This window comes from Pelmatolapia mariae, linkage group LG17, assembly GCF_036321145.2.
Source record: "Pelmatolapia mariae isolate MD_Pm_ZW linkage group LG17, Pm_UMD_F_2, whole genome shotgun sequence".
NCBI lineage: Eukaryota > Metazoa > Chordata > Actinopteri > Cichliformes > Cichlidae > Pelmatolapia > Pelmatolapia mariae.
The window spans coordinates 35,520,388-35,535,501 of NC_086242.1; the positions used below are offsets into that span (position 1 = coordinate 35,520,388).

The 15,114-nt window shown below is 39.9% G+C and overlaps 1 protein-coding gene across 1 annotated transcript in view; it reads left to right on the forward strand.

The window, feature by feature from the left end:
- Positions 1-296: 296 nt before the first annotated feature.
- camk1da (calcium/calmodulin-dependent protein kinase 1Da) overlaps positions 297-15,114 on the forward strand; it is an 80,639-nt gene continuing 65,821 nt past the window's right edge. Inside the window, exon 1 of the mRNA XM_063460804.1 lies at positions 297-660. Coding sequence (XP_063316874.1) covers positions 560-660 — 101 coding nt within the window. The 5' untranslated portion in view covers positions 297-559. The remainder of the gene's footprint in view (positions 661-15,114) is intronic.

Genomic DNA, 15,114 nt, shown 5'->3' on the forward strand with positions numbered 1-15,114 from the left:
TTTTTCTTTGTACATGCCATAAGCTAATGAAGTAATTCAGACTGATAGCGTCAGCAAATGATTTCCCCCGTTCTTAGATCCTATGCTTTGAGTTTACTGTTAGCCTAGGGATTCTGGGGCTGATTGAAGACTGTATAATAGCTGTGGCAGTTGCAAGAAAAAATATTATTAATAATATTATTCCAGCTAAATTTTGGCTTGTCAAGTAACATGCTCTTATTTTGAAAGACCGTGGCGGAGGTTCTTTTGTCTTTCGTCTACGTTTACGCAGCCACTATCCAGACGGCCAGGGAGGAGGAGGCAGGAGAGGGAGCGGGTAAAGGGAGAGAGAGTGAGAGAGAGAAAGAGGAGGAGGTAGCGGGGACACGGTAACCTGCAGGAGGACTCACATGGTCCTGCAGCAGCGGATCCCAGACCATCAGGACTCTCAAACCCCTAACACTCTAGCCCACGTCTTCTTCCCCAACACCACCCCTCCTCCTGTAGTCTTATTTTATTTTCGCATCCTTGCTCCCGCAGCCCAGTGTTGGGGTCGGACTTGGGCCGGCAAAGCAGCGCCATGGCTCGGGAGAACGGAGACACCACCGGCAGAGGGGAAACGTGGAAAAAACAAGTCGACGACATTAAGAAGATTTTTGATTTTAAAGAAGTCCTCGGCACGTGAGTACACACGGTTTTTGTCTGAGTTCACCTCGTTGGTCTGAGTGATAGTCCAGTAATATCCATCCGGGCTTGTGTCTACAAACGGGGCTGCTAGGAGAGTTTACGGTGACCTTACTGCGCTCGGGGGCAGCGTTCAAATGGACTTGAAATGTGCCTGAGTGCTGACTCCTGGAACGCTTTCTACATTCTTCTTCTGTGTTGCTATTACTGTAGTATTCCTGCGGAGGCTTGTCGGAGCTCTGTGGTTGCTCAGCGGGGGGCTTTAATCACGTCAGTGGATTTCGTGCTGTGGCATCGCTGTGTAATAAAGCACCGAGTACTATTAATAATGACTTTATAGCAGCTGAATATTCCGCTTACACAAGATGTTCAGCTGTTTCAGTTTGTTAGGGATTACTTTTAGCTAGCGTCATAACTGTTTACACCAAATATTGAGAACTTTTAGCTAGCTTCACAATTCACAAATGTTATCTTTTCAGTCGTTTATATACCCACTTCGGCCTCTCGTCGTTAGTTCTGCCTGTCGACATATATTTTTAATCAGTGACATTACACACATAAATGATTGTAGTGGTTTTAAATCAGGGCTTTGTGGTATCAGCACATCAAGTGTAGTATTTTCGTAATGTTTTGAAAGAGACTTGCAGAGCTTTTGAGAGCTTTTTGAGTAGCTGTAATCAATGTTGTTGCGCTCATCTTTGGCATCACATTGTCAGATTTCCATGGAAATGACTGTACACGTCTTTCATTTATTCCATAACAAAACATGCAGAGACTTGAGGATTGTGTTAGAGCTGACAAAATCATTTGTAAAAAGGGTGTTTTTTATGCTATGGATGGCTTTTTACTGGTATGGCATGGGTGCACTTGTCATTTTAGAGGTAGCGATGCATTTAAATATTGGCCAGTTATTAATATTGGCTGATGTTGGCCCTGTCTGTTGATTTATCTGCTAAATACCTATACAGTCATCGGCCACTTTCTTAAGTACACATCTCTAATAACGAACGGGTAGAACCCCTGCTTCACCTTCAGAACTACCTTAATTCTTAGTGGCAGAGATTCAACAAGGTGTTGGAAACATTCCTTACAGATTTTTGTCCATATTGACTTGACAGCATCGCACAGTAGCTCCAGTTTTGTTGGCTTGCGCATTCATGATGTGAATTTCCCTGTTCAACCACATCCCAGTGGTGCTCTGTTGGGTTGAGGTCTGGTGACTGTTTGTGATCACAATCTGATATACCTGTATTAGTGCTGTTCCTGTTGGTCATCATAATTAGCGTTGGTCCAGGTTCAACACTGCGGTCATTTTTTTTTCTGCGTAGATATCAGCAGACAACCTTTAGCAACATCCAGGAACAGGATCCAGGATCCAGGAACAACACCAATACGGGGATGTCAGATACACCTGATGAGTCATGTTCAAGAAACCAGTTTGAGAGGATTTGTGCTTTATGACATGGCACATTACCCACTAGTAGATTGGTTCAATGTGGACATGGTCAACGGCAATACTTGGACAGGCTGTGGCATATAAACAATGCTCACTTCCTACTGAGGTTCCCAAGAAAATATCCCCTACACCATTACACCACCACCAGCAGGCTGAACTGTTGATACTCATCAGAGCAGGCTATAACGGACAGGTACTTGGCAGGGTCTTTGTGTTGTGCATAGAGAGATGCTTATTTGAGTTATCGTTGTCTTCCTGTCAGCTCAAAGCAGCCTGGACATTGTCCTCTAACCTCAGGCATCAACCAGGGATTTCCATCCCGAGAACGCCTGCTCACCACATCTTTTTTCTCTTTTTCAGTCCATTCTCTGTAAACCTTAGAGTGCGTTGTGTGGGAAAATCCCAGAAAATCAGCAGTTTCTGGAATACTCAAGAGTAGCCTGTCTGGTTTGGCAGCAAGTGGTGGGTCCTCGCCTTACTAAGGCACTTTGTGTTGGTTTTTCCTTGAATTTTGAGCATACAGATGTCTCTGATTTCCCTGCAAAGTAAGTGCAGTAGTTATTGCTGTTGAATGGATTTACATTCGTTTAGTGTCTCCTTCTGTTTTCTTGTTTGTTTTCCTGGTGGCTTTTCTGTTGTATGGGATGTTTACATAGGGGCTTCTACAGTGACTTAGGATTGCTGAGTTGTTTAAAGGTGACCTTAAGCTGTAGCCGTGAAGGGGATTTTCTTGTGGATGACAGCGAGGCTTTAACAGACTGCAGGAATTTCATTCCCCTGGCAGCTGCAGCAACAGCAGTATCACCGATGCACTCGCAAGCTTTTTTCTACCTCAAATTAGACTCCTTCACACTTCCTCTCCTTGCTCCCTCTCCTCCTCATTTAAACAGCAACAGAAACACAGGTCCACGCCTCCCAAATCTCTTGACAGCCAGTCCATGTGAGCATCTGTCTGCCCTCTCTGGTTTCCTGCTGCGAGCAGTGAGCTGCGCCTGTTTGGACGGCAGCCTGGAGGGAGACAAACAGGGCGGACACAGATTGGGATTAACAGCAGACAGATTAGAAGAACTTCCCCTGAATAGGAAGGAAGTTCCGTCACATTGTGTAATGATGCTAGACCGCTAGCTTGTCTGGTCTGCTTCTACGCCAGAACAGCCACAAATTTTGGACCCGACATTAAACACAGAGACAGACACACACAGAAACGCACAGGCTCAGGATGCAGGCTGGTACAGGACTCAGTGATCCGAGTCGGCCATGTTGCAGCCACACATTAACCAGGGCTGCTGCTGACGGATCTTTGAACCTGATGCATCAGCAGAAAGGGGAATACAAATGTGTCTGTGTGTGTGTGTGGGGAGGATGAGGGAGTAATTTGTTAGGAGAGAAGGAAGAAGAAGAGGAAGATGAGAGGTGACTGGATGTGAAACAGATCCGTTTTGAGTGATGAAGCAGGGAGATCAGGGAAGAAAGCAGCAGACTGGAACAGCTCACAGTTTTCCAGAGTGTGTTTGCTCATTGGAGATGAGTTTCCAGGGTAACTTTTTTCTTCGGTACCAGCACTGTGTTCGGGTGTAGCAGCACATTTATTTATTTATTTATTTTTTGAGGAGGGCAGTTGAAAAAGGACTAGTCAGACTGTTGCTGCAGTGTTGAATGTGCTCTGAGTCAGCGTTTTGGAGCTGCATCTGCACCGACAGGATTTGATGTCACAGACCTGACACCGTCTCCTCATGCTGGATCATCCTTGATTCTTTTTGGGATAGTGTGTTTGTGTGCAGTTAAACACCTCTTCTGTTCTGGGTCTTAATACCAATGTGTGACATATATTTTGTGTCCCCTAACACTGGATAAACCTCAGAAGGATTAGCTTACGCTGGCAGCTGTGTGTGCCTTCGTGTTTATGTGTTTGTGTTTGTTTGGAGTCATGTACATAAAGCTCTCCTTGGTGTCTTATTACCCTCTCCTGGTGTGCATGCTCTGTGCATCCCTGTCGCTCTCTGCTCAATAATTCAGCACTAACAGCAGTGTATTCTTTGTGTGTACACGTGTGTGAGAGCCTCAGGTAGGCTGCAGCTCTCAGCAGGAGGGATGATGATGAAGACGAACGGGACAAACTTTAAGCATCCGGGGTCTGTGGTCATATCCAGAGTTCCAAATATAATCTTCCCCACCCTGCGCCCTGAACCGTTTTTCCATTTCATAAATAAATGCGATAATGATACAATTGAGAGCGACAAATGCGAACTGAGGAGGAAAAGCTAAGGCTTGCAAACCAACAAACAGGAAAACTAGCTGTGATTTTCTTGCTATATCGATTTAGTGCTGTGATATCATTAATATAGATGTTAGTGTAGGGATGGCTTGTGAGCCAGAAGTACCTGAGGTTGGTGATATGCATAAACTGTAGGTTCCAGATCTGAAAAGTAAGGCTATATGCAGGTTAAAGTGCCTTAAACCAGTCTTCTTTTTTATGGTTTGCAGGGTGCTACTCCAATGGTTGCAAAAGTACCTCTAGTTCTATATAAGTCTATGGGAAGACATCATTGGGCCCCCATTCTTCTTCTTTTGCTCCCTTTAGGGGTCACTGGGACTCGCCTTATCTCTTACCTCAGAAAAGACCCACCATGCAATTCCGGATCTCTCCAGCACCTCAACTGGCTCCCTTGGAGGAGGTTCAGGCATGTCCTCCCAGAAGGAGGACTAGGACAGACCCAGGATATGTTTAGAGATTCCACCTCTCATCTGGCTTGGAAGCACCTAGGTGTCCCGCTGCCAGAGGCAAAGGAGATGGCTGGGAAGAGAGAGGTCTTCTTTGATTAGACATCTATCCCCACAACCCAGACATACATGAATAAATGGAGGAGATTAGAAGTGAATGATTTACTAAGTTGAGTTTTCAGTGATGCAGCTCGATCCTTCCATCCTTTTTCTTTCGATTATCTATATCAGGGTCCTATCCAAGCTGCTACAGGGCAACAGGCAGGGTAGAGCCTGGACAGATTGATGCAGAGAGCCAGACAACCATTCACACTCACATTCACACCTATGGTCAATTTAGAATCCCTGTTTAACCCAACTCCACTAACTGCATGTCTTTGGACTGTGGGAGGAAGCCGGAGTACCTGAAGAGAACAGGACGTGTTTGCGTGCAAACTTGCTGTGAGTCAACAGCGCTTACCACCACATCACTGTGCCTTAGGCACACTCACAAACGAAAACAATAAAACAACCAGTGATTAATTTGGCCAAAAAGCCAATATATTCATCCAATCCTCCAGCATTTGTAAGGCAGTCAAATCTGAATACTGCTGCCCTCAACAACAGCATGTGCTTACCTGTGATGCTACTCTGCTACATGTGCTGCAGAGTGCAAGCTACAAACAGTGAAGCTGCTCTGACTTAGAGACTGTGACAGCATCATCCATAAGCATTTTTCAGCAATGTGTTCAGTTAAAAAAGAAAAGTTCATATCTGCACATGTTGAACAACAAATACATGAAGATAGTCTAACAATACATTTTGTTGAGGTCTGCAAAAGTGTCACTGAGCACAGTGTATGCCAAACCTTTCATTAGCGCTGTGCTTTGTGTGTGTGTAAAACAGAGACTGAAAGTAAAGTGGTGGCCGTGATGGTGATGCATTGTGGGAACTTGACTGTCCCATCTAGGGCACGCTGCCCTTAATTGATGCTCTACTTCCCTGCGGTTGGCACCGTTCTCTACACTGTTTCTGGGACTTCACAGTCCGCCCTCCCTTCATCTCTCCAACCTTTGAGATCTCTCTATAGCTCCTCTTTATGTCTGCAGCTCTACTTTGCTTATCTCGATTGTGTAGCTTTGCTGTGCCAACATACACGATGTCGATTTGAAAGTTTCTTTTCTCCTTGTTATAAATAGCAGCTTAAAAATAGAACAAAAGATGATTGTTTGCTATGTGACAACTTCATTAGTGGACTGCAAGCCCACGCTTTTAACAGTGCGTGTATGCAAACATGCTTTTGTGTGTATTTGTGTGGGGTGTAGGTAGGTAACTTTGTACATATGTACGTGTATGTTGATTTTTTTTTTCACAATCAGTTTGAGGTTTGAAAACTCACAGTGTGTCACCAGGCTTATCTGTGCATCTGTTCCATTTTCTTTATTTCTGCCGTTGAGTCATTTTCTCAGGCTGGTAAACTGTGATTGGTTGTTAGTTGTTTATAATCCTGTAGTGTTTTGTTTAGTGTTTTGTTATATGGGATCCATGTGTTTTCCAGACCAGACCCAGCTGTGCGTCTGTTAGGGTTGCAGAGATGCTCAGACCTCCTTCTCCTTGGACACGATTTGTCCAGGTGTACCGGAGGGACATCAAGATAGATAGTAGAGCAGGGCGATATGACCAAAAATATTTATCAAGATATACATTTGAAAATTTGCAATAACGATATAACTGACGATATAATTGACACTAGACAAAATACTTTACAACTCCACAACTTTATTAGTGCAAAAAACCCCATCAATGTATTTTCACTTCAACAAGCAGCTGTTTTTTATGTGCATTAAAGTTATATAAAAATTTAACAGTGCAAATGCAAATTCCTTGCTGACAGTTTAAAAGGCATTTCCAGTGGAAATTGGCCGACATATCCTCAGCATAACCATGTATAATATCCACAAAACTTAGAAAGAGGTTATACACACACAATACGGTAACATTATGTTGAAGCACAGTACGTATCACTCCGCGAGGCTCCTGCCTACGATAGCTGTAATGCTCCGACAATCCATCAAGTGGTGCGGCTTCGTAGCTTAGCAAAGTCGTACTAAAACGTTTGACAGATTTTCGAGCGCCGTGTAGCACATAAAGTTGTTTAGAGGTCAGTAAACGCAACCAGAATTCATACATAAGGCGCACGGGATTATAAGGGGCACTGTCGATTTTCAGAAAAATCAAAGGATTGATTTTAAGTGTGCCATATTTTCCAGAAAACACGGTAATAACGACGGCCCGCTAGCATGCTCTACCAAAAATAGTGCTTTGTTGTGTATCTGACGGAGGAAAGCTAAAACAGTTCCACACCACTGAAGTTGCAGCATTTTTACAAACCAATTCTGGTTCATCTGTTTCATTCAATGATTCGCTTTCGCCCTTCTCATTCTCCGTCGCCGCCATGCTTTTTCCGCCATGTGCGTATGAAAACAAAGACACTGCGCATGCGCGTTTTACCCATACTCTATCGCGATATTTCATTTTCTTATCGTTGCCCAACATTATACCGGTATTACCGTGAACGGTATGATATGGCCCAGCCCTAATAGATAGATAGCCGCTAAAGTCACCTTACGTTTGTATAGACCACATAAAAACAATCACATGAAATAAGGCATAAAAGCACACAGTTTATCAATATTTTCACTCTCTTTGCATCTTAGGCATGATTTGGCCAGACCAACTGGGCTGGATATGTGCTGTGCAGATGCTATTAGTTCAAAGGAGGAAGCAAGTGGATGCCTCACATCGCTCGCAATATTATTTGCTTTGCTCAATATAGGGTCCTTATAAATGCTTTCTAAGCTTCGTAATACAGTGTCTTTCTAATTGCATTTGTCTGCGCCTCACAAATGTTGTTTCCAAGCCATCAAATAATACAGTGTCACACCTTTCCAATAAAAGCATAGAATATGTAAAGCATTTTAGGATTCAACTTCTAGGATAAACATTTCCTCCAAAAAAACTTTTATTTTTCAGTCCACGAGTCCTGTTTTAGTCTATGGTCAAGCGTAACTCCAGGATACTTGAATAAAGGTGGGCTGGGATGATGGTTTCCTCTTAAAACCAACCACCCTTTCCTTGGTCTTTACAATTAATAAAAGACTTGCCCTGTTCCATTATTAAATAAAATGTTTGAGAACTCCCTTTGTCTTCGTCTCCATTATATAAGAGGCTCATTAAAGATGCTATGATTATAGACTATTTTATTATAAATGGAATATAACTAACTCTAACTAATTTATATCTATAAATTGTAAAACGTGTTCCCATCCTAACTAACACAGGTAGAAGTTGCCTTGTGGGAGGAAGGTGGATTATTTGAAGAGAGCCAACAAAGGCTCGGGGAGACCTGTAAACTCCAAACAGAAAAGTCCCATCTGTCCCACCTTCTTGCAGTGCTAACACTGCATGGAGAAAGGAGTGGACTTTGAAATAGATGGATATGAACTCAATTTTATGAACAGAAAGAACAAGAATGGTGGGGGTGTGGCTTTGTTTGTGGACAAGAATTTAAAATACAGGGTGGTGGAAAAAATGACGGTGGTGGTGGACAACATATTAGAGTGTGTAACAATAGAAATTAGTATGGAAAAAAAGAAAAATGTCATTGTAAGTTGTATATATAGAACACCAGGTTCTAATATTGAAATATTTAAGGAGTGGGTAGATAAAACATTTATTAGGACAAATCAAAAAGTTATGTTCATTTGTGGGGATTTCAACATAGACCTATTAAATCCAAACAAACATAGTATGACAGATGAGTTTATTAATACAATGTATAGCATGGGACTCTGTCCAGTGATCACTAAACCCAGCAGGGTTACAGCACAGTCGGCAACCTTAATAGAAAATATATTTACTAATGAAATAGAAAACAGATCTATAAGTGGTCTCCTAATTAATGACATCAGTGATCATCTACCTGTTTTTGTAGTGTATGACAGCAATTACAGGAAGGTCAAACAGGAAAATACAACAAAATACAAACGAGTGAGAACAGAGGAGTCCATAAATGCATTTAAAAGTGATTTACTTAAGCAAGAATGGGAGATGCTGTATAAGGAAAAAAATATTGATAAAGCTTATCAGACTTTTTTAGGAAAATTTAAACTGTTATATGATAGCCGTTGTCCAGTAAAGAAATATAGCAAAAAACAAAAATATGCAGCGTGCCCATGGATCACAAAAGGATTACAAAATGCATGTAAAAAGAAAAATACCTTATATAGAGAATTTATAAAGAACAGAAGTACAGAAGCTGAAAATAAATACAAGAAATATAAAAATAAATTAACTAGTATTTTGAGGTCATGTAAAAAGGAATATTATGAGAAATTATTAAATATGAATAAAAATAACATTAAAGGGATTTGGAAAACATTAAATACCATCATTAAAAATGGCTCTAGGCAGTTAAATTATCCTTCATATTTCACTAATAATGATAGAAATATTAGTAACATGAGTGATGTGGTTAATGAGTTCAATCAATTCTTTGTAAGTGTTGGGCCAGACTTGGCTGATACAATTCCTGATATAACAAATTCTGCAGCGAAAGAAACTAAACTCATTGACCGTAATCCTCATTCAATGTTTTTAACGGTGGTAGAAGAAAAGGAAATAATTGATATTGTTGGGAAATCACAAACAAAAAATTCTACAGACTTTGATGACATTGATATGGAAATCGTTAAGAAAGTGATCGACGGCATTTCTAAACCCTTAACATACATTTGCAATTTGTCTCTACAAACTGGTGCATTCCCAACACAAATGAAAACAGCTAAAGTAATACCACTGTTTAAAAATGGAGATAGACACCAATTCACAAATTACAGGCCTGTTTCTCTACTTTCACAATTTTCAAAAATACTGGAAAAAGTTTTCATTAATAGACTTGACAAATTTATAGATAAACATAAAATAATAATGGACAGTCAGTATGGTTTCAGACCAAATAGATCAACATCTATGGCATTAATGGAACTAATTGAAAATATCACCAACAATATAGATCAAAGACAATGTACAGCTGGTGTTTTCATTGACCTAAAAAAAGCCTTTGACACAATTAATCATGAAATATTACTTGATAAACTGGAGTACTATGGCATTAGAGGAGTGGTGCTAGAGTGGGTCAGGAGTTATTTGAGAGACAGGCAACAATTTGTGAAGATTGGTGAATATCAATCAGAGTGCCTGGACATTGTTTGTGGAGTTCCACAGGGGTCAGTATTGGGACCATAGCTGTTTATCCTGTACATCAATGATATATGTAAAACATCTGATATATTACAGTTTATTTTATTTGCAGATGATACAAATATTTTTTGTGCTGGAGAGAATTCACAGCAGCTTTTGGAAGTTGTCACACAAGAAATGATTAAACTGAAAACATGGTTTGACAGAAACAAGTTATCACTAAATTTGAAAAAAACTACATTTATGTTATTTGGAAATTGTAAAAAAGATGCTGGAGCAAAATTGTTAATAAATAATGTTGAAGTAGAGCAAGTTTCTCATACAAAATTTCTGGGTGTGATAATAGATAACAAAATCTGCTGGAAACCTCACATAAAGCATATACAAGCTAAACTGTCAAGAAGCATCTCTGTACTGAGTAAAGCTAAACATTTTTTGCCTTCCAAATCACTCCGGGTACTTTACTGTTCACTTATATTGCCATATTTGGAATACTGTGTGGAAATCTGGGGAAATACATACAAAACTTCACTTCAACCATTATGTAAAATTCAGAAAAAAGCAATCAGGATGATTACTAAAGCAGGATTTAGAGACCACACTAACATCATGTTCTTGAAATTAAAAATTCTGAAGTTTATGGATCTTATAAAATATAAAACTGCAAAAATTATGTACAAGGCCAGATACAATATGTTACCAGGAAATGTACAGAGGATGTTTTTTGACAGAGAAGGGGACTATGAATTGAGGGGAAAATTAAATCTGAAGACTCTTAAAGCACGGACAAAGGTTAAAACTTTTTGTCTTACTATTTGTGGGGTAAAACTGTGGAACAGTTCCACAGTAAAACTGTGGAACTGTTTTACTGTTTACTGTGGAACAGTAAAACTGTTCCACAGTAAAACTGTGGAACAGTTCCACAGTGGACCTACAGCAATGTTCAGGCATTAGTCAGTTCATAAAGATGTTTCGAAAACTACTTTTGGAAGAATATGAAACTGATAAAGTTGATCACCCATTGTATATTTAACTATGCTAAATCGTATCTAAATTATATCTATCACTGTAGCTATGTTTATACATGTCCTCCTTGTTTATTGTGTGGGGTAAGTGATGATGGGAATTACGGGTAACAATGAATGGTGGGATTCAATAGAATGTTGAGCATGGGGTAGGGATTAATAAGTATGTTATACTTCTTCCTACTCCATTTCAGACTTAATAATTGTCATTTCATGTCATTTAGACTGTTTTATTTTATTTGGGTTTTTTTTTTGGTTTTTTTATTTGAGCACATACGTATGTGTATTTACATATATATTCGTATTTGTAAATGCAAGTATGTGTACTTGTGTATATATTGTTTTTTTTCTTTCTGTATATGTCTGAAATAAAGATACAATACAATACAATACAATACAATACAATACACTGCTGAGCCACCACCATGAATAAATCAGATTTGATTTTAAAAAGTTCCCAAAGGAGCTCACTGGAGAACAAATGGAAATCTGGGTTGAAAGAAAGAGTCATTTTTACAATTTATTTATTTTTAATAAATTTTTTTTATTTTTAAATAGATCTGCCGGATCCCAGCAATTAACCTGGCGTTAACGTGGTGGTGTCACTGTGAGGATTCCCAGCCTAAAACGCTGGATTTAAATTCTGGATTTGTACACAGCACTTGAGAATCCTGTCATTACTGACCTAAATGTTGCCGGTGCTTGTTCTGGTTTGTTATGGATGAGTTGAGCATTTCCACAGGAATTAGCACTGAATAGCTGAAATCAGTTTGACATCTCAGCGCTGCTAAATTTGAGCTACAGCCTTGTAGCTTTTCCGCTCGCCAGCTGTCGAGACTCCTCATCACTAAATGCATTTGAGGCAAAACTGTTGGTGTGTCCATGTGTGTGTTTGCATGTTTGCATGGGTGTGGAGGGGGGACACCTATCTGTCTGCACAGATTGACACGTGTTTCAGACCTCTGAGTATTAATGATCATAAACTTTAGTCCATTATCGGATCAGTGCTCTATTTCAAGCCTCCCAGCAACCGCATCCAGCTTATAATGGCCCCGAGCTTGAAAGCCTGTTGTCCCTGTGCTGTTGTGACACTGCTCTGGTGAACAGCTGTGTGCACACTGGTGTCTTGCTGCTCATGTCTAAATACAGCCACCTATTCAAATAGATGAAAAGTGCGGGGAAGTTCATGTAGGAACATCAGAGGAATGGCTGAAAGTTGTCATGAAATGAAAGCTTCGTTGTCTTCAGCTTTTTTAAAGAAAGAAGAAATTCAGCCAATTTCCTGTGCTGTAATACATGTTTTTGCTTTAGCAGCTGAAGGTTTGACATTAAAAACCATTCTTTATTGTAACCTTTCATTTCTTCACTCTATTACTCTCTCATTTACGGCACGCACTACCATTTGTCGTACATTAAAAAATAAAATGTCAGATAAATTTGAGGCTTGGCATTACGTAGCAGAAACTTTTTTTTTGATATTTTACTGTGACTCCATTTTTGGCACTTATGGAAAACAAAATCATGTTTCCCCAGTACTTATTAATTAATTAATTAAATGTTAATTAATATTATATTAATTAAATGGCAGCCCTCAAAGATGCTGCACTGAATACACTTTCATCAACAAGAAAAAAAACAAAACCCTTCCCTCTGCATGATATCCAACATGAGATGTATGGAGATGACAGTCGGACAAAATTAACGCAGGTGGCGTCGAGAACTGGACGGTAATCTTTCGCTTTGTTTTTCCTGACTGGGGGATTTGGTTTCAGACCTGTTGCGCAATCCTAAAGAGTTCTGACAACAACATCTGCTGTTCGAGAGGGAAATCAGGGATACAGCCTGCTGGGGCACAAATGCTTGTTGTGATGAGATTAGCAGTTGGGGATGACCCCCAGCACCCTTGTTGTCGTGATCAAGGAGGACAAGGAGTGCTGGGGGTCGGTAGACTTGCAGCAGCATGAGCAGTGTTACTGTTTTTCGTTGCGAGACTATTGGCCTCTCGGAACATCATTAAACATCACTTGAGTATGTTCGGCCACGTTTACAAATATGTGCGTGGAAAGGTTCTTAACCTGCTCTTAAAGGTTTTTAATGATCTTTTATTAATTGCTGACTCCGGTAACTCTGCCACTTTAGTGCTTTTAGATCTGAAAGCACTGCAGCATTTGATACAGTGGATCATGGGATTTGTCAAGACTGGAGAGCTGTGTGGCTATGAAGGAACTGCACTGACAGAAGTTTTTCTTCACCCACATCCACCCCCCCTTGCATGTGGGGTCCCTCAAGGATCTATCCTTGGCTCACTACTTCTTTCCCTTTACATGCTCCCATTAGGCTATATTTTCAGAAAATATGGAATTTCATGTCACTGTTATGCCGATAATTCTCAAATCTACTTTTACACTTAAAAAGAATTCTATGGATTCCCTAAAAGTTTTGCTTGACTGCCTCGATGACATTAAATCATGGTTTGCATTACATTTTTTGAATGTTCAAAAAACTGAGATTGTACTGTTTGGACCTTCTGACCCTTGTTTTTCTTTTAGGGGTGACTTGGGCTTCTGGAAAATTGCAGTTTTTCATTTGAGAAACAAATAAATTCAATTATAAAAGCAAGCTTCTTCAAGCTCAGGGCCCTTGCAAGAATTAAAAACATTTTGTCATCTGCTGACTTCAACAAAGTGATTCATGCTTTCATTTCATCCAGGCTTGACTACTGTAATAGTCTTTAGACCAGGCTCTGCTCTCTCGTCTTCAGCTTGTTCAGAATGCTGCAGCCTGACTCTTGACAGGCACTCGTAAACACGACCATATTTCCCCAGTCTTGGCTCGTTTACGCTGGCTTCCAGTATGTTATAGAATTGATTTTAAGATTTTATTGCTTGATTTTAAGTAAGTGTTTTTAAGTAAATGGATTAGCTCTGTCAGACCACTCTGATATTTTAAATAAAAATACTCCAATTAGAACTCCCAGGTCAGCTGATGAGTTGCTTCTAATTGTTCCTAGAAGCAGACTGAAACACAGGGGAGACCGGACCTTTGCGATTGCTGTGCCCAAACTTTGGAACCTCTTCAAATTAGGATCTCTCCAACACTTGACATCTTTAAAACCCGTCTGAAAACACATCTTTACTAACTGGCTTTTAATTGTGACTCAGTTTTTGTTTTGTTCTTTGTGTGCGTTTGCTCTACTTTTTACTTTTTACCTTTTTACTATGTACAGCACTTTGGTCAAGCTGTGTGGTTTTTAATTGTGCTTATAAATAAATTGATTGACTGACTTTTAGTGAATCAGACTTTTCTCTGTATAAGGAAACACACTTACCTGGAGGTGAAGCAGAGAGCAAAGCTTGCATTGCTAAGGCGGAGAAAGTGCGACTAGAGAAACTTAAATAATTGTGTCTGAGACCTGAGGAGGAAGCCAGAGAAGTGGCAGCTTTCCGAAGTGTTCCCATCTGAGCGACAACCGTTTCAAATAAGTAAATGAATAAAAAGTTGCATTCGGGCTGAAATAATGGGGGTGCTAAATATTGTTAAATAATAACTACCAGACCAAGATTATTATAGTTGGTAAAAACTAAAACTAGATGTGAAAAAAATTGTGTTAACTAAAATAAAAATCTACTAAATGAAATGATTTTGTAAATTTGGAAAACTAACTAAAATAAAGGAAAAAATACACAAGAGATATCCGTAGTTATAGTATATGTTAGTTTGGTAAGTTCTTGTTACAGCTTGCCTGATGAGGCATTGATGGACGTGTTTATTATGACACGGGATGTCTACAAGACTGTGAGTCACTGCTTTCAACAAGTTCTGTGTTTTTAATTGTAACACCTGTACTGATTTCCTAAATCTTGCCTCTGACACATTTGACACAATTTTAAGTCCAGACTCCAGATTTTCCAGCCCAGTTGGGATAATGCCACAAAAGATAAAATAATGTAAGATTACACGAGGAATACAGGAATATGTTTAAATTAAATGGCTTACACCTTTACACTG